At 33.4% G+C, this 26,339-nt stretch overlaps 2 protein-coding genes across 4 annotated transcripts in view; one reads left to right on the top strand and one right to left on the bottom strand.

The window, feature by feature from the left end:
• SPoCk (secretory pathway calcium atpase) overlaps positions 1-8,078 on the top strand; it is a 53,035-nt gene extending 44,957 nt beyond the window's left edge. For all 3 annotated transcript variants that reach the window (XM_067279480.1, XM_067279479.1, XM_067279481.1), the window contains 6 exons: positions 1,825-1,893; positions 5,012-5,128; positions 5,198-5,345; positions 5,556-5,651; positions 5,728-5,869; positions 7,508-8,078. In XM_067279480.1, the coding sequence (XP_067135581.1) occupies positions 1,825-1,893; positions 5,012-5,128; positions 5,198-5,345; positions 5,556-5,651; positions 5,728-5,869; positions 7,508-7,632 (697 nt within the window). In that variant the 3' untranslated portion in view covers positions 7,633-8,078. The remainder of the gene's footprint in view (positions 1-1,824; positions 1,894-5,011; positions 5,129-5,197; positions 5,346-5,555; positions 5,652-5,727; positions 5,870-7,507) is intronic.
• A 5,850-nt stretch (positions 8,079-13,928) lies between these two features.
• On the bottom strand, positions 13,929-26,009 carry SmB (small ribonucleoprotein particle protein SmB). Its single transcript, XM_067279520.1, has 5 exons — positions 25,906-26,009; positions 21,978-22,241; positions 21,791-21,896; positions 21,381-21,713; positions 13,929-14,180 (listed from the first exon to the last, which is right to left on the bottom strand). The coding sequence occupies exons 1-5, from the start codon at positions 25,906-25,908 to the stop codon at positions 14,137-14,139; spliced, it is 750 nt and encodes a 249-aa protein (XP_067135621.1). The 5' UTR covers positions 25,909-26,009; the 3' UTR covers positions 13,929-14,136.
• Positions 26,010-26,339: the final 330 nt, after the last annotated feature.

The raw sequence follows: 26,339 nt of genomic DNA, 5'->3' as shown, positions 1-26,339 counted from the left end.
AATTTTGTAAACCAGTTTTGGCACTGTCTTTCTCTCAACACATCTTCTCCAAACATGTACCACAATTGTTTTCTTGTTTGAACAGCATTTTGATTTTTTAGTTATAAAAAAGCAAAATATGCTGAAAATGATGCTTTCGATTTTCCATATTTGATGGGTCACCGAAAAAAAAAACAATTGTATGGAATCAAACAAAATTTTTTACAAATAAGCCTTAAAATGTCAGCTGTCGAAGTATATAATGAAAACGTGGTTTAAAATAAAATTGGCTGGTAAAAATACATCTAATTTCTCTAGTAATAAAAGAACGAAATTACTTTCCGAACAACCCAATACAAGAAATAGAAGTCCAATTTTGGTGGAAATGGAAAATAATCTTATGTGGTTGGAAGATTGTAATCAGAATTCATTTCTGATTGATACAATTTAATGACTAATGCATTCAGCCTTTGAGGAAAACCTTCAAAGCAAAATTCAATGAACTTATAACATTTCTGGAAGCATCTTTTATTAGCCAAAAATTTCAGGTCTCTGCAGGACATGAACAAGGTAAAATTGAAAGGGAAAAGCCATAATTATGGACAACAAATCAGTAGCCAAATTTCTACAATGCTGAAAAAAGAATTGAAAACAATAATTTTGATAAACATGTAATTTTTAATGTTGATGAAACCAGTCTTTAATGAAAAAAATAGGGCACCAACATAGCCTTTTTTCATGCCTGGCAGAGTTAAGCCAGATCTAGTGGGAGCAAGCAGCCCAGGTAGTCAGGAATGGGGCCCCAAAATATCTAGGACAGACTGTTCATGAAAATTCCTGGGATTTGATCCCAAGTTTCCAGAATTGTAGGCTGACTGACACTTTAACAACCTCAGCCAATTGGTTATTTATTGAAAATATTTGAGTCCTGTAAGAAGTTAAGAACAGCACAATGAGGATTTGATGGAAAAACTTCCTCCCTTAAAGCAAAAATGAGTCCAGTGACTTTGAAGATCAAATTGACACTATAATTGAAGAAATAAATGTCATTGGACAAGATTTTGGTTTGGATAAGTTTATTTTGAAAACATCAGAGAATGCTTTGATTTCACTTATTTATTTGCACTCACTGGTATTGAGTTCATTGAGCTTGCTTATGGCATATCTATTTTGAGGAAGGAGCAGCTGAAGGAGAAGAAAATGTCACCAAGGACTAATATTAGCTCAGAAAAATACTAAGAAATGTTAAAAAAAATGAAAATGGAATCAGCTTCTACAGAAAACTGTGAAGAAATAAAGAAAGCAGCAACTGTGCAGGCAAAACTTGATAAATATTTTGCATGATTTTTAAATTTTTCACTTGTTTTTCTTTTTTTGCTACTTTAATGAATCTTTGAAAACAAATCAAGGAAAATAACATTATTTTTGTGTTAAATATATTAATTTAGACTTACAAAGTACAGTATAATTCTTTGATTTCTTTATTTTCTCATGTCCAAGAGAATATAAATATAAAAATAACATTAAAAATTAAAATTGAAGACAAGTCTGACTAAATGGCAACTGCTTTTCCAACACTTTCACTGTTCTGGAATACAGCTTTTGACAACCAACTTTTCTTTATAGGCTGCTGTATTACAGAACAGTGAAAGTGAATAGATGGCATTCTTGCAAACTTGTCTTCAATCTTAATTACCATCTGGCAAAAAATTTTTAAAATTTAAAAAATAAAAATTATAATTTCAGATGAATTGTTAATGACCTAATTCACAACTGCATATATTGAGGGTTACTTGTAATCTTATTTTAAATAAATATATTTATACAATTTAACTTTTGTTACAGGTCAGCAATAGAGGAAGGAAAAGGAATCTTTTATAATATTCGCAACTTTGTTCGGTTTCAACTGAGCACGTAAGTGAAATAGTATAATAGTAATTATTTTATTTGGGTAATTTAAATATGAATTATAAGTAAACAAATATTACAAAATTTTTAATTCTAACCATTTAAACTTGAATATTTTTGAATATTTTATATAAAAGTAAAAAAATGGATGAAGTAGGAATGAAGTATAATCCTAATTACCAGTTTCTGTTTCCTGTAGAATAGAATTTGCATATTACTTGGTATGATTATGACTGGAGATTTTCCTATTATGTTAACCAATTTCAGTTTCCTCTAGGAGAAAAATTGGAAAAATGTTTTGAAGCTGACTACACAGAAAATATTTTTTAAAAATTCATGTATGTTTAGTTAATTTCTATTACATAATATATGTTTTTATTTTATTTAAATGCATTAACTAAAAGTTAAATACAAAAATAAGAAATAGAGGATTAAGTTATGAGGACGGGCATTTTCAAATTAAATGTGTTTGAAATAACCAATATGGTAGAAAAATTAGTATATAATGCTTGAAATGCATTCAGAACAACACATTTTTTGACCATTGATAGTAATGTTTAAGACACATCATTTTGCTGTTACGGACGGTTTGAAAGTTCTTCGGCTGTTCTCTTGATATAGCAACTTCAGACATCCACATGCCCACTGATGAAACAACATACAATTTCCTTAACCGACTTTGCTTTGTAATTTACAGTTTTATATTTTGCTAAGTCTGATGAATCTCTCTTTTCATTTGTTTGAATCATCTCTTCATATTCAATTACTCTTTGTCTTCTTGTGTTTTCAAGAACCTACTGAGAATTAATGTATTTTCATATAAGATGCAGCTGTTTTTTGGGAACATTTTTTAAAGGAAATTATGCATTGTTGAAAATAATTACAGTATATTAATTGAAATGAAATTTATAGAATTTTTGTGTGAAAAAATGTAGGATTACAATACCAGTTAGTGCGTGCACAGAGTACTAACCTGTCTTAAATGAAACCAGATGCATTCAAGATCTCATTTCACTAGACAGAACGTATCCCTTGTCTTCTTTAATTAGTTATGGTTGCCTTCACATGATTTAAAGTGAAATATAGATGCACTCTGTTTTGAGACAAATTTTCTGGTGGGAGAAGTATGTCTCATATGCCAGGAAATATGGCAATCCTTTTATTAATAAAAACCTTTGTTAAATGTCATTAGTTTTAACTTATCTATGTTAAATGTGTGTTAAAACTATAAAACCATTTTTTATAGTGCAGCAGTTTCCAAAATGTGCACCGCGGCTCCCTAGGGTGCCGCGAAATATTATAAAATTTTCATAATTTTACTTCCACTTTTAATGTGATAAGATGCAACATCTAGCAGACCTGATGCAAATCATTAACTAGTAATAAAAGTGGCATGTAGAATCGTAAAATGTAAAAAGCCTCATACCATCACAGAAAAACTTATTCTACCGGCTGCTGTAGAAATTGCCACCTGAGGCATTGCTGCCTCGGATGGCACTTTCAAAAAGGTGACATTTCTAGATCGTGTTGAAAATTTTTATTTATTACAATGAACAACAATTAAGTAAATAACTTACTTAGTTGGCTTATTTAATAATTTTTTAGTATAAATACATCAATTGGCACTTTTTTTTTTATTTTGTGCCATGCCAGGGTACACTGGCACTAATAATTTTCAGAAAGTCAGACGACAAACAAATGCAGTTTTTTCTAGTTCTCGGTTTCACTCTTGATTATAGAGAATTGTAGTAGAAAAAAATTTTTCTAATTGAAAACTTACAATAAATTCTTTGGTATTTCATGTGATATTCCACTGTTGGCCAATAATTTTTAAAACAACTTCAGAATCTTTGTCAGGATATATATATATATAGGATTGATGGTAGATAACGATTCCAGTACAGACCCATTGAATTTATTCAGTCAACTTTAGAATTATTTTTAAAAATAAAATGTCACCACGAAAAGTTTTAAATTATATTGACAAAAATAATTTAATTGAAAATTTTCCAAATGCTTTTATATTATTGTGAATTCTTTTAATCCTTTCCGTGTCCATTGTTAGTGGAGAACAATCTTTTTCAAAATTAAAATAGATTTGTATTCAATGGTGCAAGAAAGGTTTACATAAGTAGATATATTATTGAGCAAAACAAGAGTAAAATTGCATTGCATTTATCACGTGTTCATGTAAAAATGATTTTCGTTTTCTGTCTGTAATAAATAATCACACACAAAATATTATGAAAAATTCTTTTTTATAGATTTGTGGCAATAGAAATGAAATAAAATGTTATTGCCTTTTCTTTGCTCTTACCTTACCAGCAACTGAGAAAAAGTGTGGCATAAACTTGCTGCCTGAGACAAGCCAATTTTTGGGGTGCAGGCTCAGCTTATAGACAATGAAGTAAAGTGTTTTAAATTTGTTAAAAATTACTATGTTTAATAAAATGCTGACTTGACAACAGTTTATTAGTTTGATTTTGGGGCCCACCAGTGGCTGAGAGGTCTTCGTACCCCGAATGCTGGGAGTTCGGTTGTGGGTTCGTGCCTCGCTCAGACGGGTTGGCCATGTGGAGTTTTCCGGGTTTTCTTCACGTCTGTAATGCCTAAATAGGAGCCAGTTTCCTTTAAAAAGACCTCCCGGGAGGCATCCCCCCCAGGCAGATTGCCATAACTAAACAAACAAACAATAATTTGATTTTGGTGTTTTCAACATGTCTTTGAAATATAGAATTAAAAAGAATTTCTACTCCAAAATTCTCTTGTTTTATAGAAAATATTTTTATTGACTTACCAAAACAAAATTTTGGCTATTACTACCATGTTTTTTTCTCCTCCTTCTGCCCTGTTAGTACTAAGAGGGCCTTTTAATCATACCCATGGTGAGTTCATCCAGACCCACAAAGGGGTTGTTGGGTGCCGAGGGACAGGTGTCTCAATTTGATTCCAGGTCCTGCAGAGCAGTTGGCTGATGCCTTGGCTGTCAACTTGATGGTTTGTTTAAAATAAATTTTGATTTAGAGATATGTAATTGTTAATAAAGAATAATTGTATTTACCAAATCATTTATAAATTTATTACTAGATTTATGATTTGCTAATAAATAATTTTTTTTAAATAGGAGTATAGCGGCATTATCTCTGGTTGCAATATCCACTTTTATGCATATTCCAAATCCGTTAAATGCCATGCAGATATTATGGATTAACATTATTATGGACGGCCCTCCGGCACAAAGGTAAACATATCATTTGTACTAACTTTGAACGACTCTAAATTAATTTTTTATTTTTAAATGTATTTGCAGTTTGGGAGTAGAACCCGTCGATCACGACGTACTGAAACAGCCGCCTCGTGACGTAAAGCAACCGATGATTAATCGCGAACTCATTTTCAATGTAATTTTATCATCTCTTATCATCATAACTGGTACATTCTGGGTTTTTCGAAGAGAGGTTCGTAAACGTTCAGTAGTGTTAATGCTATTAAAGTTTCTTAGCCAATGATTAAATTTTGATATGATGAAGAGTTGAAGATCTAGAATATATTAGTTTAAAATATTGCCTCTTTTTCAGTGAATATCATTTTCAGATTTTGTAAAATATATGAGAAATTTATAATAGGAAGATATAGATTAATTTTAGTTTTATTTTCTATTAAAATAGATGAGCGACAATAAAATTACACCGAGAGATACAACAATGACATTTACTTGTTTTGTTCTATTTGACATGTTCAATGCTCTTAGCTGTAGATCTCAGGTAATATCTTTTCATTTTTGAAGATTTAACAGACTAAAATTAAATATTTATTAATCAAATTTTTTTCTTTTTTCAGACAAAATCTGTTTTCACTATTGGCCTTTTTAGTAACAAAATGTTCCTTCTAGCTGTAACTGGTTCTGTCATCGGACAGTTGTTGGTCATTTACTTTCCTCCTTTACAGCAAATTTTTCAAACAGAGGCCTTACCTGTGACTGGTAAGCTTGTAAACTTAATTTTAAATACAAAAGACAATAAATATATGTATTTATTAATAATTTAAATAGTGTAAATATTTTGGTAATTCATTTTGACAGAAAATGAATACGAAAAATGATTTTTTACCGATTCTCATTGTCAGTTTAATTTACTCTCAAAAAGCGCAATCCAGTTGCTTACATTATCCAAAAACAGACAGCCTCCACATTATTCTGATAAAGTTTTATTCTTGCTTTGTCTATCTACTGTTGTTTGGATAGAGCTGAATATAAATATTGTCTTTTTGTGGATGTGAGCATTTTGTTTCTGGTTTGTTCTCATTTATTTATTTATTGGAGGGAAAGGAAATGTCACAAGGAAATCAATATGCTCCCCAAAAAATGCAAATAAAAAATATACATTTTTTTGATACAGGCATTATTTAAAATACAAATAATGCCTGTATCAAAAATGTATATTTTTTATTTGTATTTTAATCTTTTGTTATGGGCGTTATTTTTTTAGGAGGATATCGATCTCCTTGTGACATTTCCTTTTGTTTATGCAATGAGTAAATAGGTAGATGACAAGAACAAGCCAGAAACAAAATGCTTACACCCACAAAAAGACTATTTGAGCATTTTGTTTCTGGCTTGTTCTCATCATCTCTGTAATGGTTAATGTTTCCAGTGTGGCAATAAATTTACCACAAGTAGGAAAAAAATGGCCAAGATTGGGAGTAGAACCCGTCGATCACGACGTACTGAAACAGCCGCCTCGTGACGTAAAGCAACCGATGATCGCAATTGTGAACTCATTTTCAATGTAATTTAATAACAATATTATTATTATTATTATTATTATTAATAAACATTTCAATGTTTATTAATAAATGCAGTTGGTGTTAACCACAACACTATACTCAGCAGAGACTTAATTAATACACAATCCTTACCAAATACCTTAATTCACCGAGATTGTTTATTTCGATACAAATTTAAGTGTTTGGTGAGGATTGTGTATTAATTACAACTGGTGTCTTAAAAAAAACAAACACAGGATTACACAAAAATATACAAACATTAAAAACAGAGTTCCTCTAGTAAATTTTAATTAAAAAAAAGTAATAATAAATTTATTACTAATGATTTACCAAATACCAATCAAAATACTTTAAAGCTGCGACATTTATTTTCATTCATCTCATCTTTTTATGCAATAAATAATAAATGCTAGTTCATTTAGAAAGCAAAATGCCTTTATCCATCCAACTTGCCATGCAAAAAATGCAACCCTAGTTTTTTCACTTTATCCATAAAATTCAGGCTTTATCCACATGATTAAGTTTTTGTTGTTGTGACCTGGATAAAGTTAGAATTAGCTGTAACATAATTTTGTCACTTTGTCAGAGGTCATAGAATAAAATTTTCATGTGTTTTCCTGTTAATGTACAGAATCTATTAATTCATACAAGTCTTGAAGTTTGCTTCAGACTAGATTTTGGTGCTATTTTCTGTTTGACTGGTAATATAGTGTTTTCAAACAAATTCATTCTATATAAGCTTAATTATTGGAAGCACCACTGTATAAAATGGTGAATGTTTATATCTTTTATATATTCTAATATAATAATTCCTCTACTAAAATGTTCGTTTCAGACGTTCTGATATTGGTAGCGATAGCCTCGTCGGTGTTGGTGGTTTCCGAACTGAAGAAGCTGTTAGAAAGAATTATCTCCAAGAGGCGCAAAGCAAAACAGTTCTTTGACGACGATTTCGTCTGAAATTTTACAGATCAAAACTTTTTTGGCACCGATCGGTCGTTGGCATTTCTTTCGATTTCAATGCAATGATTCAATGCTTTAAGCAGAGTCAAAATAAAAAAAAAATATTATCCTTTTTACAACCAAAGCCGTACACCAATTTTGGAATGACTTCAATCGTGGTCCAAGATAAAAAGAACAATCGGAGATACTTTATTTTAAATTTTGTACATTTACTAAGCTGTGATAAATGAAATGTTTTATCGAGTGTATGAAGTTTGTGTTAATTTAGAATAATTTAAATTATGGAAAGCAAAACGGTAATTTTGTTTGTTAATTTTGTAAAGTAGGCATTGTGTGCTATGTTAAATTTTGTCACGAATCTCAATTGCGGTGTCTTGACAAGCCTAACATTAATACAATGTTTCAATTTGACAATAAAAGCAAAAGAAAATTTTAAAATTGTAGTTAATTGTATGAAGTTAGTTATTTTGACATCTTTTACACATTTCTTTACTTATGGAAATTTAAGTACAATAATTGCCATTAAAAGATACTGTATGTATATACTGTACTGATATATACTGTATATCAAATGCAACAGATAAAGGCAGAACAAGAAGAGATATTATGACAAAGCCCTCGCTTACACATAAGATGCAGTATGACCGGAATCAGTCGACTTCACAAATGCATACATTCCGTCCTATTCCAACTTAAGTGTCTAAGCAAATATTTTATTTTATTCTTCCACTGATTCCAGATTACCGGAAGTTCCGCATCTTCGATACCTAGGGTAACATTAACCTAAATTCCATACGAAAAACGTTAATCGAATGATTCTAACCTATAACAAAGCTTCTGCCATTTGCTCTTTGATTTTTGCTAAGTGTTGCCAACCTTCAAACCGGCAGAAGTTTCGTCAAAAATATAAATTACGACAAAATCAAAACTTATTTTAAAAAATAAATATTAAAAAATTAAAAATAGCAATAAGAAATGGTAAAATTATTTTTAAAATGTTTATAAATTAAAAGTTTGGTGATTGGTGATATGTACACTGTACTGTATTAAAACTGCATGTGGCACCATTTGTTATATTTTAAAAACTTTTTACGTAATTAATTATTCCAAAATGACAATAAAACTTAATTTTGAGGTACAGACGAGTTTTATAAAAAAAAAATTGTAATCGCGAATAAACTCTTCGTTAGGTCCGACCCTACTTGAGATAAGACACACTACCACCTCGATCTTTAATCACCAAAATTTAATTGTATCAATCCTCTTAATACACAAACCTCCCTGAAAAATTTCGGAAATTTTTAACAGAAAACACCGGAGTTATTAAGCTTTAAAATGGGCAAACAAAATCGTTCCACACCACATATAATCTAAGACGGCCGGATGGCCGCGCGGTCGAGGTGGCAACCTACCGCTCTGGGGAGACCCAGGATCAAATCTCGAACGGGTCAAATAATCCCCAAGAATTTTTTGGGGGGTGGTCCGTTTGGATATACGGGTCCCATCCCTCACCACCCGGCCGCCTCATTGTGGATCTGGCCGAACCCGTAATGGATCTGCTAAAAGAGGCCCTCTTTGTACCCACAGGGTGGAAAGTGTTTTAAAAACCCACATATCTATACATATAGAAAAAAAAACCGAATTTTTTTGCATTTTTCAATGTTTTGAAGTCCCGGGTCCAAAAATGTGAAACATCTTGGAGGTCATTTTTGACTGACTGCCATACTTTCCCTGTTACATAAAACCGGAAAAGTAAAAATAAGTAGGCCTTGTAATGTATATCATCATATATATGCAAAATAAGAGTGTTGGCAGAAAATTTTCCAGGAGTGGCAAAGCTTGGAGACAAATAATTACATCAGTAAATTTGTATTTAATTTTTGGGGTTTTAAAGACAGACATAGCATCCCATGACAAGAGTGTAATGCAGGGGTCATATTACCATTATAGGCCCCTCTGCAAAGCAGTGCACTGGGTCCTACCAACACAATCGCGGGGATATCGGAGAATCGGTATTAAATTCTGTTCTGTGCATAAATTAGTGGGGGGCCCTGGGTCAGTTGCCAATGCGTTAAAGACGACACTGGTATATAAGTTTACGTATCCCAATCAATTTTTATGATGATCATTTGGGGAATGTTTGACTAGATCCCAGTGAGGAGCAAATGCTCCGTTTGTCCTCCTCTGCAGAAGCCCATGATAATTCATATAAACTTTTTGGCTTTACTCAAAATTTACATAATTAATGAAACAGAAGTGATATCAACATTTAGTTATTAATTTTGACTTGATATATTCAAATCAATTCCAAGATAATGGTAATTAAAATAATTAACAAAATGCATTTGATTAGATACAGAATCTTTCAAAAAGAATGCTACCGTTTTAAATTACTGTGATTACATTATCTGAAAACGATTTAATATACTGTATTTCAAACAGAAAAACTCTCCAAGTTTTGTTGACAATGTCTTCCGTGCCATATCCTTAACAAAGATATGTAGGTCACTCTTTGCAGAAATGAAGTTTCTGGCTTCTTATCCTTGGACAAACTGGAAAACTGTTTCCTCAATTGTATCAAGATTCTGATTACTACATCTTTGTGCATTATGGGGCTCTGCCTCATTTTCATCGGGAGGTTCGGGAAGTTTTGAATCGTGTGCTTTCTCGGCGATGGATCGGACACCACGGGCCAAACGACAATCCATATCCCTGGACCTGACACCGTGATTTCTTGTGGGGCAACGTGAAAGATATGGTCTATGTGCCACCATTGCCAAGGAATTTGCCAGAGCTGCAAAATCAAATTATGACTGCAAATATTTTCATAAAATTCTTTGACATTTTATAGCATATTAAAGATTTATTTCAATTTATTTACTTTGTTTTCATATTAGGGATTGATATTGAAAATTTTTGTTAATTCTCAAAGCAATATATTTAGTCTAAATTAAATCTCTAGTTTATCAGGTTTAAAAATTCATGCATAAGATTTTCTTCAATTGAAATAGATTAAAGATGTATTATTATAAGATAGATTCAAATAAAACATGAATTAAAACAATTATTTAATGCCCACATTTTATTAATCAAATTCTCAAACTTAATTTAAACTTTTAAAATTTATAAAAAAGATAAAATCAAAGCAAATTGAATTATCTATATATATAGTCGAGATGAGTTGATAATAATAATATTAATAACTCTCCCATGGTCACCACCTGGTCGTGGTGGGAGAGCCCAGTAATTTTACTGATCCATAGGGCAATGCAGGTTGGAGCACAAGCTCCTGGTAGGGACACCCATGCCAGTAAGGTCTATGGGGAGAAATGAAGCTAAGAGTGACCACACACCCACATTCTGTGGAGATATGTATCATGGTAGTAACCAGATCTAAATGTGATACCGGCTCGGATGTCGCCCGGGTTAACAAGGTCCGCGTTCGTGAGTTAGGCAGAGGCTCACGTTCGAAAAATAGGCCACAGTCTCCCTTGGTTACCGGTGGCGAAAGCAGCACCGGCCCAAGTATGGCTACTGCAATGCCCTCAACAGATGTGAGGAACCAAACCAGCCTTGGTGTTTCTGTGGCAATGCATCCAAGACCACAAAGGCTGGAAAACCATGCCAACAGATGAAATGGACAGTAGAAATGAATGAGTTTATCATCCGTACTTACTATACGATCACAAAACTCGAAACAAACATGATGCAAAGAACAGTTACTCATAGATTCAGTCATTCTACGGCAAGCACACAAACAACACAGAAACATACACATGGCATATATAGACTACAGAAAAGCATTCGACAGTGTTCCACACAGTTGGCTGCTACATATTCTACACATGTACAAAATACATCCATCACTCATTACATTCTTCCAAAACACTATGCAGCACTGGAGAACAACACTACATCTCAGGGTTCATAACACTTCCATACAAACAAACCAAATTTTTATTATGCGAGGAATTTTTCAAGGAGATTCCTTGAGTCCTCTCTGGTTCTGCTTAGCCCTGAATCCATTATCCAACATGTTAAACAACACGCAATATGGTTACAATATCAGACACGAAAAAACAACACAGTTTACACTGTCGCATCTCATGTACATGGATGACATAAAACTTTATGCATCCACACAAAAACAACTTCATCAACTCCTACAAATCACACATTCATACACCAAGGACATACAAATGGAATTTGGCCTAGATAAATGCAAAACACTTCACATAGAAAAAGGAATCCTGAAGAAAGAAGATTTTGCACTTGGAAATGGAGACATTATTGAATCGATGGAAGAGGGCAAGTTCTACAAGTATTTAGGATTCCAACAGGCCAAACTAACAGAACATGCACAAATAAAGCAAAGATTAATTAAAGAATACCAAAGTAGGTTAAATGCTATTCTCAGAACACAGTTAAATGTAAAACACACAGTTAAAGCAATAAACACATATGTCATCCCAGTACTCACATATTCTTTTGGAGTTATACATTGGACTCACACAGATCTTGAGCAACTCCGAAGGAAAACAAGAACAACACTTACTAAGCATAAACAACATCATCCTAAATCCGCCACAGAAAGATTAACCCTTCCACGTAAAGATGGCGGATGTGGCCTGATTGACGTAGTTAACCTTCACTACAAACAAATACAGTCACTGCGAGAGTTTTTCTATAAAAAAACAAAAAACATCACAATTACATAAAGCAGTAACTCTAGCAGACTCAAATAACACACCATTAAACTTACACTCACATCATATGGACACAACACAACATATAAAAAGCATAGACACCGTTAAGCAATTGTGGGCTCGAAAGGCACTCCATGGCAGGCATCCTTACGACCTGGCCCAGGACTTTGTTGACAAAACTGCGTCAAACAGCTGGTTAGCTCGGGGATGCCTCTTTGGGGAGACGGAAGGATTCATGATTGCCATACAGGATCAGGTCATAAATACTAGAAACTACAGAAAACACATACTCAAAGATGCAACACTCACAAATGACACATGCAGAAAATGTCGCATCATGCCAGAAACTATACAACACATCACCTCTGGTTGCAAGCTCTTAGCACAGACAGATTATTTACACAGACATAATCAAGTAGCAAATATAATACACCAAGAGCTTGCAAAGAAACACAAATTAGTAGACATCCACGAACCATATTACAAATACATTCCACAGACAGTATTGGAAAACAACATGCACAAAATGTACTACGACAGAGCCATAATCACAGATAAAACAATTTACCACAACAGACCAGACATCACACTCATTGACAAACACAATAAAATCACATACATTATAGACATATCCATTCCAAACACTCACAATATACAAAACGCATGCACTGAAAAAATTAGCAAGTACACAGAACTCGCCCAGGAAATAAGGCATCTGTGGAGGATGGATAGGGTGCTTATTGTACCTGTTGTTCTCTCCTCTACAGGTGTGATACCACACACACTACACAAAAGCCTGGGCACATTACAATTGAATAGAAACACATACATCACACTACAGAAGGCCACTATATTGAATACATGTCATACTGTGAGAAAATTCCTGAATACAGACACACACACTGATACACTTCTTTAATTTTTGTTTTGGTTACTATGCCTTGACTTTGGTCCGGCATAGTACATAGCCACTGGTGTTAACCGAGTATATCTCACTTACACAATAATAATAATCAGTGCAGAGTCCAAATGGTTAGGAGTTGAAAGTTGAAATTTGAGACACAGGTTATGTCACGAGAACGCACACTAAGAAGGGATTTTTCGAAATTCCTCCCCATGGGGAGTGGGACAGGATTAAGGGTTAACACTTCCATCAACAATGGAAGTGTTAAGAGAAAGTGACGTGCAAGACTCAGATGCATTTTTTTTGTTTCTGCGGGAAATCAAACATATTTTTAGACACATCTAAAAATTCTCTAATTAGTCTGGAAACAGGGAGACCCAATTCTTGCATTCTGTGAAAACAGATATGGTTGACTATAATGTAATAATTTTAATTTTCACTATCGTTACTTTTACCTGAGCAACGCCGGGCCTACCTGTTAGTAGTTTATAATGCTAAACCATTTTCAAATTTAATTTTGAAGCAGACTCTCAAAAGACTTATTGAGCAGTCAGAAAACTTGAGACTTGTAAAATACATCTGAATTTATTATATTAGATTAATTCAGAATTATTTCTTGAATCTGACTTAGTGAACATCCAATAAAGAACTTGATAAAATAACATTTAATAAATACAAATTCATTGTAAATGGTTAAATCTTTTATTTTTCCTATCCAATATACAGGATAAGAAAAGGCATAAAATAATGAACAAAAAAAATCAAAAACATAAAAATAAAAAAAATGATATTATGTGCACAAAGGCATATAATATAATTATCAGTCCTTTTAGATATACTATTTAGAATTTGGAAATGCTTATCACACACAAATTTCCCTCTGTCATCTATTTATGGTCTTGGAGGTGGAGGAGGTCTCATACCAGGTGGTGGTGCTGAAAATTGGAAAAACATTTAAAAATTAGATTAAATTTTTAAATTTTACTTCAACATAAGATGATAATGTTTGTTTGTAAAGTATTTAAATTTATTTTCATTATTTCATCATCTTTAAAATTTAGAAAATTAAGCACTATTATAAAATAAGAAAAATACTTAAAATAACATCTCAATATCACTTTTGAATAAAGGAGAAATTTTTGAAAGTTTTGTTTCTAAAAGAATTTCATAGATATACTGTATATTAATTGAAAGAAAGTTTCAGTTTGTCTGACTTAGTTTTAGTAAATGGCCGGGCTAAAAGTACAGTTTATGTATCAAATTAAAGCACTTATCCTGCAGATTATGCCATTGAGGAGAGATTTGAGAAAGGTGCAGTGGTTCAAGTGTTTGTGAAATGGCAAAAATATAGTACAATGTTAAGTCTATGGGACAAATACGTCAAGGACCCATCTCGCTGTTAACTTTAGCCCAAGCAATTTTTTTTTGCAGTTTCATTATTGTAAATACTGAGGTCAATAAATGTACATTTTAGTTACTAAGACTCACCAATCCTTCACCCTTCAAAGATTCGTCCAAAGAAATCTTCGTTACCACTAAGATACTGCAATAATAAGCCAACCAATATTTATTAAGCATACTCTATTTTTTCCCTTATTCTGTTCCCTCTTCCCTTCCAATTGGCAATACCACTGAGTGCAGCCAATCATCCTTCTCCTAGATCAGGGATCACCAAACTACAGCCTGCTGCCACACTGACACGAATGAGCTAAAATATAATTTTTATAAGGAAATATCATAGATTGTAGATGAACTTGCTATGTAGAATAAATTTAAAAAGTAAGTAAAAATGCCAAAATTGGTCCAATCTGATTTTTGCATTTGATAGTAATATAAATTTTAGGAAAATCGGTAAAATGAAAAATTTGGCAACTTTTTGTGACTTTGGATATCAGAGTGCTTTTTGTGTAAGTACCATACCTGCAATGAAGTTTCTAAGAGAAGTAATTACCAGCTTGCTGCAGAGATCGTGTTTGTGTATTGGTAAATAAATATGTAGGTTTTCTTTATTTTTGTGTATTTAGTATACTATATTGAACAAAATGGTTATGTGGCCCGTGCTCATCATTATCTGTTATCTGGTCCGCTATGAAAAAAGTTTGGTAACCCTGCCCTAGATAGATCGACAAAAATACCATACAAAGTTATATGCATAAAATTTATACATGAAAAAAGTATTGTAATGAACTGGCTATACACACAAAGAACAGAAAACTGCCAGATATCTTCAGTCAACAGTCATTAAAAGTAGTCAAAAACTTTTTGCATTTTTTGTTTTAAAAAGTTTAACTGATAAAAGATAAAATTAAGTATGCATATTCTGATCACATTTTGTTTTTCTGTGATATAACAGTATTAACAATGAAATTATTACTTAAATACAATCATCTATAATTTTAATGAAATGAATTATTTAAATACCAGCTACTAAGTGGATAAGCCCCATTAGGTGCTGATCCCAAGCCCAGTAAATGATGTGGGTTGGTGTTAGGAAGAGCATCTGGCTGTAAAACTCATATGCAAAAACAAAATGGAGTAATAAATAAGAGAGACCATATGAGAGTTTGGGCATATCCAGCTAGCAATATGTGGTCACATCGCCTGAAAACTGCAAGAAATGAGCTTGAGCTACCATATCAAGGACAGGTTTGGCTAAAGAAAGAAAAAGAGGAAGGTATTTAATGTTGGAATGAGAATGTTAAACATTGGAACAATGACTGGAAAGAGCAGAGAATTAGTGGACTTGATGCAACAGAGAAGGATGAGGATCTTATGCCTGCCAGGAAACTAGGTGAAAAGGAGGTAAAGAAGGGAGGTGGGGATGGCTATTAATTGTTTTCTGGAGGAGCAGATAAAAAAGGGAGGAGTGCAGTAGGTATTATAGTCAACAAGAAGTTAAGAAATGGTATTTGTGAAATGATCAGAAGTGACAAGATTACAAGTGATAAGCTGGAGATAAAAGAAAGTTTTGTCACAATAGTATGTGTGTATGCATCCTAAACATGATTTGGGGAAGAAGAAAAGGATAACTTCTGGGCAGAATTAGATAAAAATGGTAATGGAAATACCAGTGAGTGAGAGGTTGATCATTGGGAATGATTTAAATGGACATGTGGAAAGTTGTAAAAGAGAGGAAAGAAGAATGCACAGTGAATGAAGTATAAGTGAGAGAAATAGAGGGGGCAATAGAATAGTGGAATATGCAATAGTGTTTGACCTGATAATAGTCAATGCTTACTTCAAAATGAGGGAGAAGCATCTTAAAAGAATTGTGAAAGAGAGGACAAGATATCAAAGGATTTCACATCAATAAAACAGATAAAAGATGATATTGGTGAAGTGTTACAAGACCAAGAGAAGATAAAGGAAAGATAAATGAATTTTAGGAAGCTACTGGATGAGGAAAATACAAAAGTACTATACAAGGACAGGAAGGCAAATGAAGGAGTCACAGCATATATAAGCAAGGGGGAGGTGGAAAGGGCACTTAGAAAAATGAAGAATGGGAAACCAACAGGATCTGATCAGATCCCAGCTGAGGTATGGAAATGTTTGGGCAAAGAGGGTGTTGATATTGTATGGGATCTTATGAAAAAGCTGTGGCAGCAAGAGATAATACTAGATGAGTAGAGAAAAAATATTTTGGTGCCAATTTATAAAGGAAAATGAGATGTGCAGGAATATGGAAATTAAAGTGGAATTAAATTGATGTTTCACTCAATGAAGATCTGGTAGAAAACTGTGGAAGGAAGGTTAAGGCAAGAGACAGGAACAGTTTGGTTTCATGCTGGAAAGAAGAACAACAGATGCAATCTATGCTCTAAATCAGCTGATGGAAAGTACAGAGATGTAGGCAGAATTTCACATGGTATTCATAAACCTGGAGAAAGCATATGACAGGATGCCTAAACAGGAGATATGGAGATGTATGAGTGTAGAGGGAATATCAGAAAAGTATCTAAGACTTGTAAAGGAATTGTTTAAGAGAACAATGTCTCAAGTAGAGTAGTGTAGGTACGACAGAGAGATTCACTGTGAAAGTTGGACTACACAAAGACTCAGCCCTTAACCAGAAAGTTCAATTTGGTGATGGATGTATTGGTAGAAGATGTAAAGAGCAAGGCACCACGAAGTATGCTGTTTGCAGATGACATTGTGCTGTGTAAAACATCAAGAGATAAGTAAGAAACTCAATCTCTCCTTGACACCGGGGGTGAAATACTAAATCCGGAACCTGTTACCGGTGTAATTTGCATGAAAAAAACCTTCCTTTCACAAACGGTTTTCGAACTTTTGAGGCAGTTCTTCCTCAGGCAAAGAAATTCCGTTGGAATGCTCCAAAAAAATGGAACATGGATATTTAAACAAAAACCAAATATTCACATAACGGAACTCATTGAGATGGGCATTTATAGGTCTACAGTTTTTCAAATTGCAGTTCAATAATTATTAGCACAGAAATTTGCAGTTGCAATCCACTACTTTGTAAGAAAAAATACTATTAAATTTCATTTTATTGTAGTAAACATTTATTCACCAAAAAATAAAACAAGACTAACCAACATTGATTTTTATTTTTAGTAATATAGTAATTCTCACTGGAAAATAATTTCTGATGGTCTATTTTATTTATATTGCTTTGTTAAGCAATATAAATAAAATAGATCGGAAAGATGAACTTAATCTTTCTCTAGCATGGCAGGCCCTTATAAACGGCGATCTTTAAATATCAACATCCGCGCACAAATGCGCATGCCCATCTCAACGAGTTCCGTTATGCGAATATTCGGTTTTTGTTGAAATATACACATTCCACTTTATCGAAGCGTTCCAATGGAATTTCTTTGCCTGAGGAAGAACTATCTCGAAAGTTCGAAAAGTGGAAGGTTCTGAATTTAGTATCAAGAGATAGGGTAGAGAAGCTAGAGGAATGGAGAAAAGCACTGGGAAGAGAGACATGGTCAGCAGAGCAAAGACAGTATATATGACATCTGATGGAGGGGATGAGAGTTATATACAACTCCAGGGTGAAAAGTTAATAACAAGTATCCAAATTTAAGTATCATGGATTACATGTAGCAATAGATGAAGGAATGAGTGCAGAAATCCAGCATAGAATTCAGAGTGGATGGCTGAACTGGAGAAAGATGAGCGGGGAGTCGTGTGATAAGAAAATAAGCTGAAGATCATACATAACTACAGTAAGACCAGAAATGATGTACAGTGTTGAGATGTGGGAAATTACAAGAGCCCAGAAAAAGAAGATGGAGACAGCAGAAATGAGAATACTGAAATGAATGTGCAATGTGATGAAGGACAGAACTAAGAATGATTACATGAGAGGAACAGTCAAGGTGAATCCTATAAGTATGATGATTAGGGATTGCAATCCAGCAGTGTTTTCAATCCAGCTGGATTTTTGCTGGACCAACATCATTCCAGCTGGATCCAGCGTGGATCCAGATGTATTTTTGGTGCAATAAAGTGTTATCTATCTATCTATCTATCTATCTATCCATCCAGCAATTGATGCTTTTTTTTTAAAGAAATAAAAGTTTCTTAAGTATTTAAAAAAAAAGTTGTTATTATTTAGACTGGTCACTATAAATCAGTAAAACTTCTTACCCATTTAGGTAATAAACTTAAATAATTGTTTCATTTTAACACTTGAGATAGAGATAATTAACTTTAAATGTTAAAGATTACATTATAATTATAATCTAACTAAAGTTAAATAATAGCAAAGGTAATTCTACTAATTAATTTATATTAATATATTATAATAATGTAAGGACAGATAATCAGTGGCTAAGTGGCTATCAGTCTTACCAGTTTTCTTATATAGGCTCTACATATCAGTCTGTAGTTATAAATAACTAATTTAATTATTCGTGTTAGTAAAGTAGTGAATAAGTAATTAGTAGTAGTCTAGTAGTTAGTTATTATTATCACAATCACGAATCACATACATTTATATCATCATATAGGAGAGGAGGGTATTGTGGAATAGTCGGGAAATATGGAATACCGAGGTTTCGGCTCTGTTTGTTGCTGCTATCACTTGGGAATACCATAAACTACTCAAGAAAGACTCCTATGATGCAGTGCAGTGAGAGTTGACCGCTTGTTGTTGTCGTACCACTCGCTGCAGAGTGTTTTGTGATTTTCAAGAGCTTTTGCAAGCAAGTTTTCAAACATTTTAACCTACTAGTACACATGTGACTTGAACACTGATGTTAAGCATAATGTACACTAAAAGAATTGTAGTTTGTTGTACTGTGGTCGTTTTTTAGCTGACAATGTTTTGTCCATCAGTGTAAAGGTTCATTTTCCAAGATGGCGTGTCGGATATTATGGAATACTAGGTATTTCATAATACCCGATGTAAAAGTATAGTATTCCATATAACTGGAGAACAAAGATGCTGAATGTATCTTCTGTAACAGAAAATTCTCCGAAGATCAACGAGGTGAAATTTGGATTCAATGCTTCAGCCGTTCTCTGTAGGCTCACCTTGACTGTACCGGAGCAGAGAAAGAAAATTATATCTGTGACTTTGTAAATAGACTCGAAGCAGAAATGACATGCACATAATCTTAAAAATGTGGTTTTTATAGTTAAAAATAACTGTTTTATGAAGTATAATTAGTTTTTAAATGATTTAAACCACTTATTCCATATTACCCGACTATTTCATAATAACCTCCATTTTTGACTTTTTATAAATAATTTTTTTTTATAACAACAAAATAAACAGTATTTTTTTTACAAGTGGCAGTTCATTACAACTAGTTATAGTATGTACTCATGATGATTTTGGGGATTTTAATCAAAAACCAGTAAAGTTATTTTTAGAAATGTAAATGGTATTCTGTAATACCCTCCTCTCCTCTATATCTAAGATACTGATACTCATTAATTTAATTAACTATTTAACTAACCAGGTAGCCTCAGTTTCTCACCAATTTTCACAATAAAATTGCCTAGCCTAGCCCACTAACCACTTATAGAATAAATGTTAAAACCTCTTACTTAATAGAATTAGAGTAGAAGTTATAAAATATTAGTCTTGTCTTGAATAAAGTATTTTAAAGGATTAAATAAAATTAAATCAATCACATCTATTATTTTTTTGACTTTTCTGGTATTGGGATCTCAAGAAACAAATGGTATTAATGGTGTTGTCTCCCAACCTACTTCTTGGGAACTGCTGATTTGCACGACACAATTCTTAGAAAACTACCAAATTTTTGGGGAGAAAACTTGTGGATTTTGCTCCACAATAGTGCACCTGCCCATAATGCTCTTGCTGTTTGTGAATTTTTGGTCAAAATTCAACAAATGCAGTTCCACAAACTCCATATTCACCTGATTGTGTGACTTTTTTCCTGTTTTCTTGACTAAAATTTCTGCTTTATGGTCACCATTCTCAGTCAAATGATGTCATAAAACAAAATTTGCTATGAGCCTTGAAGAGGTTTTACAAAAACAACTTTAAAGCCTGTTTGGCATAAGTGCATTGCAATGGGAGGAAATTATTTTAAAAGAGACAAAATAAATTTTGATGAATAAATTCTAATCTTGCATTTTATTGAACCATTCCCAATACTTTCGATCAGAAGGATATATCAGTAGATTTGATAAGTATTATCTAAAATCTTTTAGTATGCATACTTCATAGTGAGAAGTAATTATTCTATTATGATAGGTAAGATTCATGCAACTCTGACAATTAACATGAAACTGTAGGTTTTTTCAAAATGAAATTAATTACTGAAATTTAAATTACAATATGACATTTTATTATAAAAACCATCTTTTTAAAAATGTTTTATCAATATTACAATAAACTTCATTTGAACAGTCTGAATAAAGATTACACACATTAAAATCAGAGTTGGTCAGCCATCTTATTTCTTCTCTAACCTATAGAATAAATTTTAACTAGCATTTTATCCCAACGGTTTGTGTAATACATTAAATTAAAGTGCATTTCACCTTAAGATTAAAACTTTTGCAAATGACCCTTAATTATATAGAGAATTGTCAAGTGGCTTTATGTTTAAAATATTTATTCACATTTCATGTATTTAAAATTGAAATTTTTCCTTAATTATTATGTAATATATATTTACCTCCTCTCATCATTCCTGGTGGTGGCCCACGCATTCCAGGTGGAGGACCCATTGGTGGTGGTGGTGGCTGCATACCTCTTCCCATAGGAACTTGTCCAGGTGGAACCCCTCTTCCCATCATAGCAGGTGGTGGTCCCATCATTCCTGGAGGTGGTGTACCTCTTGCTGCAGGCATTCCACCAGGTGGTGGAGCTCCCATACGAGGCGGAGGAGTTGAAGCAGTTCCAGGTGCAGCAGGTCTGATTTGAGGAGGAGCAGAAACAGTTCCTCTGCCTTGAGGAGTCATAACTTGTGGTGATGGTCCACCAACACCTCTTACTGGACCTTGAAGACCTAAAAAAAAGCATTTAAAGTTTTCAAAATATACTTATTAATAAATTAACTTTCACTTATCTTAGATTCCACTATACCTGCAGGAGCAGTGCCAATAGGGGCAGCAGGAACACCACGTCCAGCTGCACGACCAATACCTGGACCAGGTGCAGCTCCAGGAATTGGAACACGAGGCAAACCTTCCTATAAATAAAAAATGACTTCATTATTAAAAATTTAACTTTCAATAATTTACAAAAATATATTTTTTATCACTAAAAATACCTCAGCTGGAGGAGGACCTTCTACAGTCAGAGAGACAATGTTTTCACCTCTCAGTAAAACAAGACCTAAAACTCTCTTTTCCTCTCTCTCTGTTTGTTTTGCACTCTTAGGTTTAACTTTTCTGAATTCTTCACAATCACCTAAGATCAAATTCATATGCTTGTCAAATGCTTTAAAGGTTCCTATGAATGTCCGACTATCTTGAAGAATGACTCTCATCCTATAATTTATATGCTGAAGCATCTTATTATTCTTGCTAATAGTCTGAAAAAAATTATTTATTCATATTATTCTATAATTTATTCTGCTAAATTCCATATTAAAAAAGTTGTTAAATAATTTAGTTGTTTAATTTAATTTTTCAATTAATTATATCTAAAAATTAATTGACATTAATATGAGAATCCAAACTTTAATCGATTTTAATCAACGATGATGCCATACATGTTCAATTGTTGTTGTCCTCAGCTACCTGAAAAAATCTCCACTTACACTTCCCCGACGATGGAAACAACACATTCCCATGATCTGCTGACCTCTCCAGACTGATATCAAAAGTGATGGCCGAAATAGTCAGTCGTTGCCCGTCTCTCTAGGATTAAAGTCGTCAAAAACATTTTTCTGTGTCAGTGCCAGTTATAATCTATTGAATCTTCCTGTTACTCTCTACTGGGCCTAGAAGAACTTTCCCAGTTCGGGACCGAAACTTTCTTGATCCAGACCTATCCCAACGATTCCATCCAGACAACCTCAAGAACCTAGACTTCAGTCTCTTCACAGAAACCAAATCAAGAAACGTCAGATATTTATCGCCATGCGAATCTTATGTAAACTCTCTCTCGAGAACTGCACCATTATGCCTACTTATGCATTGTACAATATTCTAGTTCCAAATCACCGCGGCTTCCGTTTCAACTGAGACATAGTGGTGTCAATCCTGATGAAACACTAAAGAGGTGTCGACCCTCAGGTCACATTAATTTAATTGTAGATTGACACATTTGTTAAATCAATCAAAACTTTTAAAATTCAAAATACATCACTTAAAAATTTATAATGTTACTTAAAGCAATATAAATAAAATAGACCATCAGAAATTATTTTCCAGCGAGGAATTACTGTATTACTAAAAATAAAAATCAACGTTGGTTAGTCTTGTTTAATTCTTTGGTGAATAAATGGGTACTTATGGGTTAAACGATGTCTTCTAGCAAAACTTGCCATGCACTGGATAGAATCATTTCTTCCTTCTGATTAATGCATGTATTATCAATTCTGGCTTTAAATATTTCTATGGCTTCTAGCCATTTTAATTGCTGAGGGTTGTAGCTGGGTATAATAATTTTTGCCGCTTGTAGGTCTGCCATTATCCCCTCTTCAGACGCATATGTTATTAGAACTGTGGTATATCTGCTGTGGTATATGTCCAATTTGTGCTCCTTTAACCTCCTTTTTAACGTACGTCTTGTGGAACCAATGTATGTTAAATGTCTGTTGTACCTGTGGTCTTGTAGTGTTATCTCAGATACCCCCGGAAGTCTATCGGGGTTTGGTGGGTCTTTGCCATTGCTGAATAATCTGAAGAGAGTTTGACATCTTCTATATGCAATTTTAATTCCTTGTTGTATATCCTTCTTCCTCTCGTATATTCACTGGTTGTCCTGTCAGATTATTTGTATTTTGGGAATTCTCGTGTCTACTAGACAACTTTTCAATTAGCGCATTGTTATACCCATGGCTTATGGCAATATTCTTGATATGATTGAGTTCTGTCTGGAGCGCTTGTTTCGTGGAGGAGTGCGAGTAAGCTCTTCTCACTAATGCTCTGAATGCGGCCATTTTGTATTGAAAAGGATCATATGAATTTCTTGGAATATATGTGTGGAACGTACTGGGCTTTCGGTATACTGATGTGCATATATTCGTTCCTTCAAAGTTGATATCTATATCCAAGAGTGTACCTTTGATGAGTTGTGCTGCTCCACTTCTAACATTAGCCCGTACGGATTACTGTTTATGGCTTCAAGGAAAACTTTTATGTCCAGTTCCATCTTCCAAAATATAATATCATCATCAATGTGACGTTTGTACAACAAGATGTTGGGCAAGAATCACGGTAGAACATTGTTTTCCAATCTCCCAATTTGAAAGTGGATTGATTCCGGTTAAAAGGTTTAAAGGAGTTTTATTTATATATTTACTTAATATACCGGTGTGGACAGCCAGATGGCCGAGCGGTCAAGGTGGCAGCCTACCACTCTGGGGGACCCGGGATTGAATCCGAACGGGTCGAATAATCCCCAGGAATTTTTCGGGGGGTGGTCCGTTCGGATATGTCGGGCCCCGTCCCTCACCACCCGGTCGCCCCATTGTGGGCCTGGCCAAACCCATAATGGGCCTACTAAAAAAGGCCCTCTTAGTGCCCACAGGGCAGAAAGAGTTAAAAAAAAAAATATATATATATATATATATATATACCGGTGTGTAGAGAGATTGTAACTTTTCTTCTTTTTAGAGTTAAATTTACTAGTCTATTGTTATTTAGATAATTTCATTCAAAAACACAATTTTGATCGCAGTTTCCATAAATGTTTACTACAATAAAATGAAATTTAATAATATTTTTTCTTACAAAGTAGTGGACTGCAACTGCAAGTTTTTGTACTAATAATTGTTGGACTGCAATCTGAAAAACTGTAGACCTATAAATTCCTACTGTTGTCCATTCAGTTGTCTGTCCTTCCTTAATCTTGAGAACAATGTTAGATGAATGTCAAAACCAGATATGGAAAGCTTAGGGGTGGGAGGCCCTGATTAACATGATTACAATTCAAAAATTTTCCCCTCAAGAGAGTTACATAGTTGACTGGCATGACATGTTATTCAATTTTAATGGTCTCAGTTCTTTAAAGTATTGATAAGTTTAAATGCAGGACACAGTATATAATATTTGCAATATAATTTGCATTTAATAACTGGATTAAGTGCATATTATACTTACATTGCAAGGTGTTTAGCGGCAAGTACACCACAGATACAATATCACTATTCTCAAAGCTCGGCGACAAACGGTTAGAAACAGAAAAATCATTTCACATCTAGGCGGTCACATATTCCACAAGTAGGGAAAACCAAAGCGCAATTCTGCACCACCCACAAACAAGGCATTATCAAAATTGTGTGGCAATTAGCCACGGGCGCACCCTCCAAAGGGTTTTAAATTTATTAAATACGTGGCACGCTCATACATTTCGACATTTCTGGTACCAAATTTAATACAAATTCGCACGTAGAACCCGAAATAAATACAAACGTTTATCACATATTTACTTGATAAGCATGTGATTTATAATAGAAATAGGCTATAATTTACACAAAATTAAATATATGAACTTGAATGTGAGAGAAATTTTAAGAAAATTATTCGTGTATTTTATAAGGAAAAAATGAATTTATTATTTGAATTCATTTTTATTTTTGTAAAGTATTTCCACAGGTCCTAAATAATCTCAGGTTAATGTTACCCTAGGTATCGAGATGGCGGCTTGTGTCCGATTTCAGCAATCAGAAGAAAGAAAACAGTGGGGACGCACGTTCTAACCTAACCTAACCTAACCTATTCTAATAATTATGGTAATTTATTAGAATAGGTTAGGTTAGGTTAGAACGTGCGTCCCCACTGTTTCCTTGCTTCTGTTTTTCCGGAATCGGAGACGAGCCGCCATCTCGATACCCAGGGTAACATTAACCTAATCTCAATTGGTAATAGTCGTAGCAATTATATATTATTGTTAAAGTCACGTTTTTCTCCTATTTCTCATGAAGAATTCATATTACAAACTTAGTCTACTGGAACATATTGATTTAAATATTGTAAAACAAATATAAAAACATACGATAAATGTCAGTAAATGTAACGATAGCTTACCATTTTCGGTTTTAATTGTAAATCCAAACTCAAACGAAAAACGTTAATAAAACGATTCTAATCTATAACAAAGCTTCTGCCATTCGCTCTTTGGTTTTCTCTAAGTGTTGCCAACCTTCAAACTGTGCAGAATTTTCGTTAAAAATATAAATTACGACGAAATCAAAACCTACTTTCAAAAATAAATAATGAAAAATTAAAAAAAAACAATAAAAAATGGTAAAATTTTTTTTTTTTAAAATGCTTATAAATTAAAAGGTTTTAATATGTACTGTATTAAAACTGCGTGTGTGGCGCCATTTGTTATGATATTTTATTTTTTAAAAACTTTTTACATAATTAATTATTCCAAAATGGCAAAAAAATTAATTTTGAGGTAGAGACGAGTTTTATAAAAAATTGTAATCACGAATAAACTCTTCGTTAGGTCTGAC

Source organism: Centruroides vittatus, unplaced genomic scaffold (assembly GCF_030686945.1).
Source record: "Centruroides vittatus isolate TY-2023 unplaced genomic scaffold, ASM3068694v2 contig_874, whole genome shotgun sequence".
NCBI classification, from domain to species: domain Eukaryota; kingdom Metazoa; phylum Arthropoda; class Arachnida; order Scorpiones; family Buthidae; genus Centruroides; species Centruroides vittatus.
This window is presented reverse-complemented; position numbering and strand designations above follow the sequence as displayed.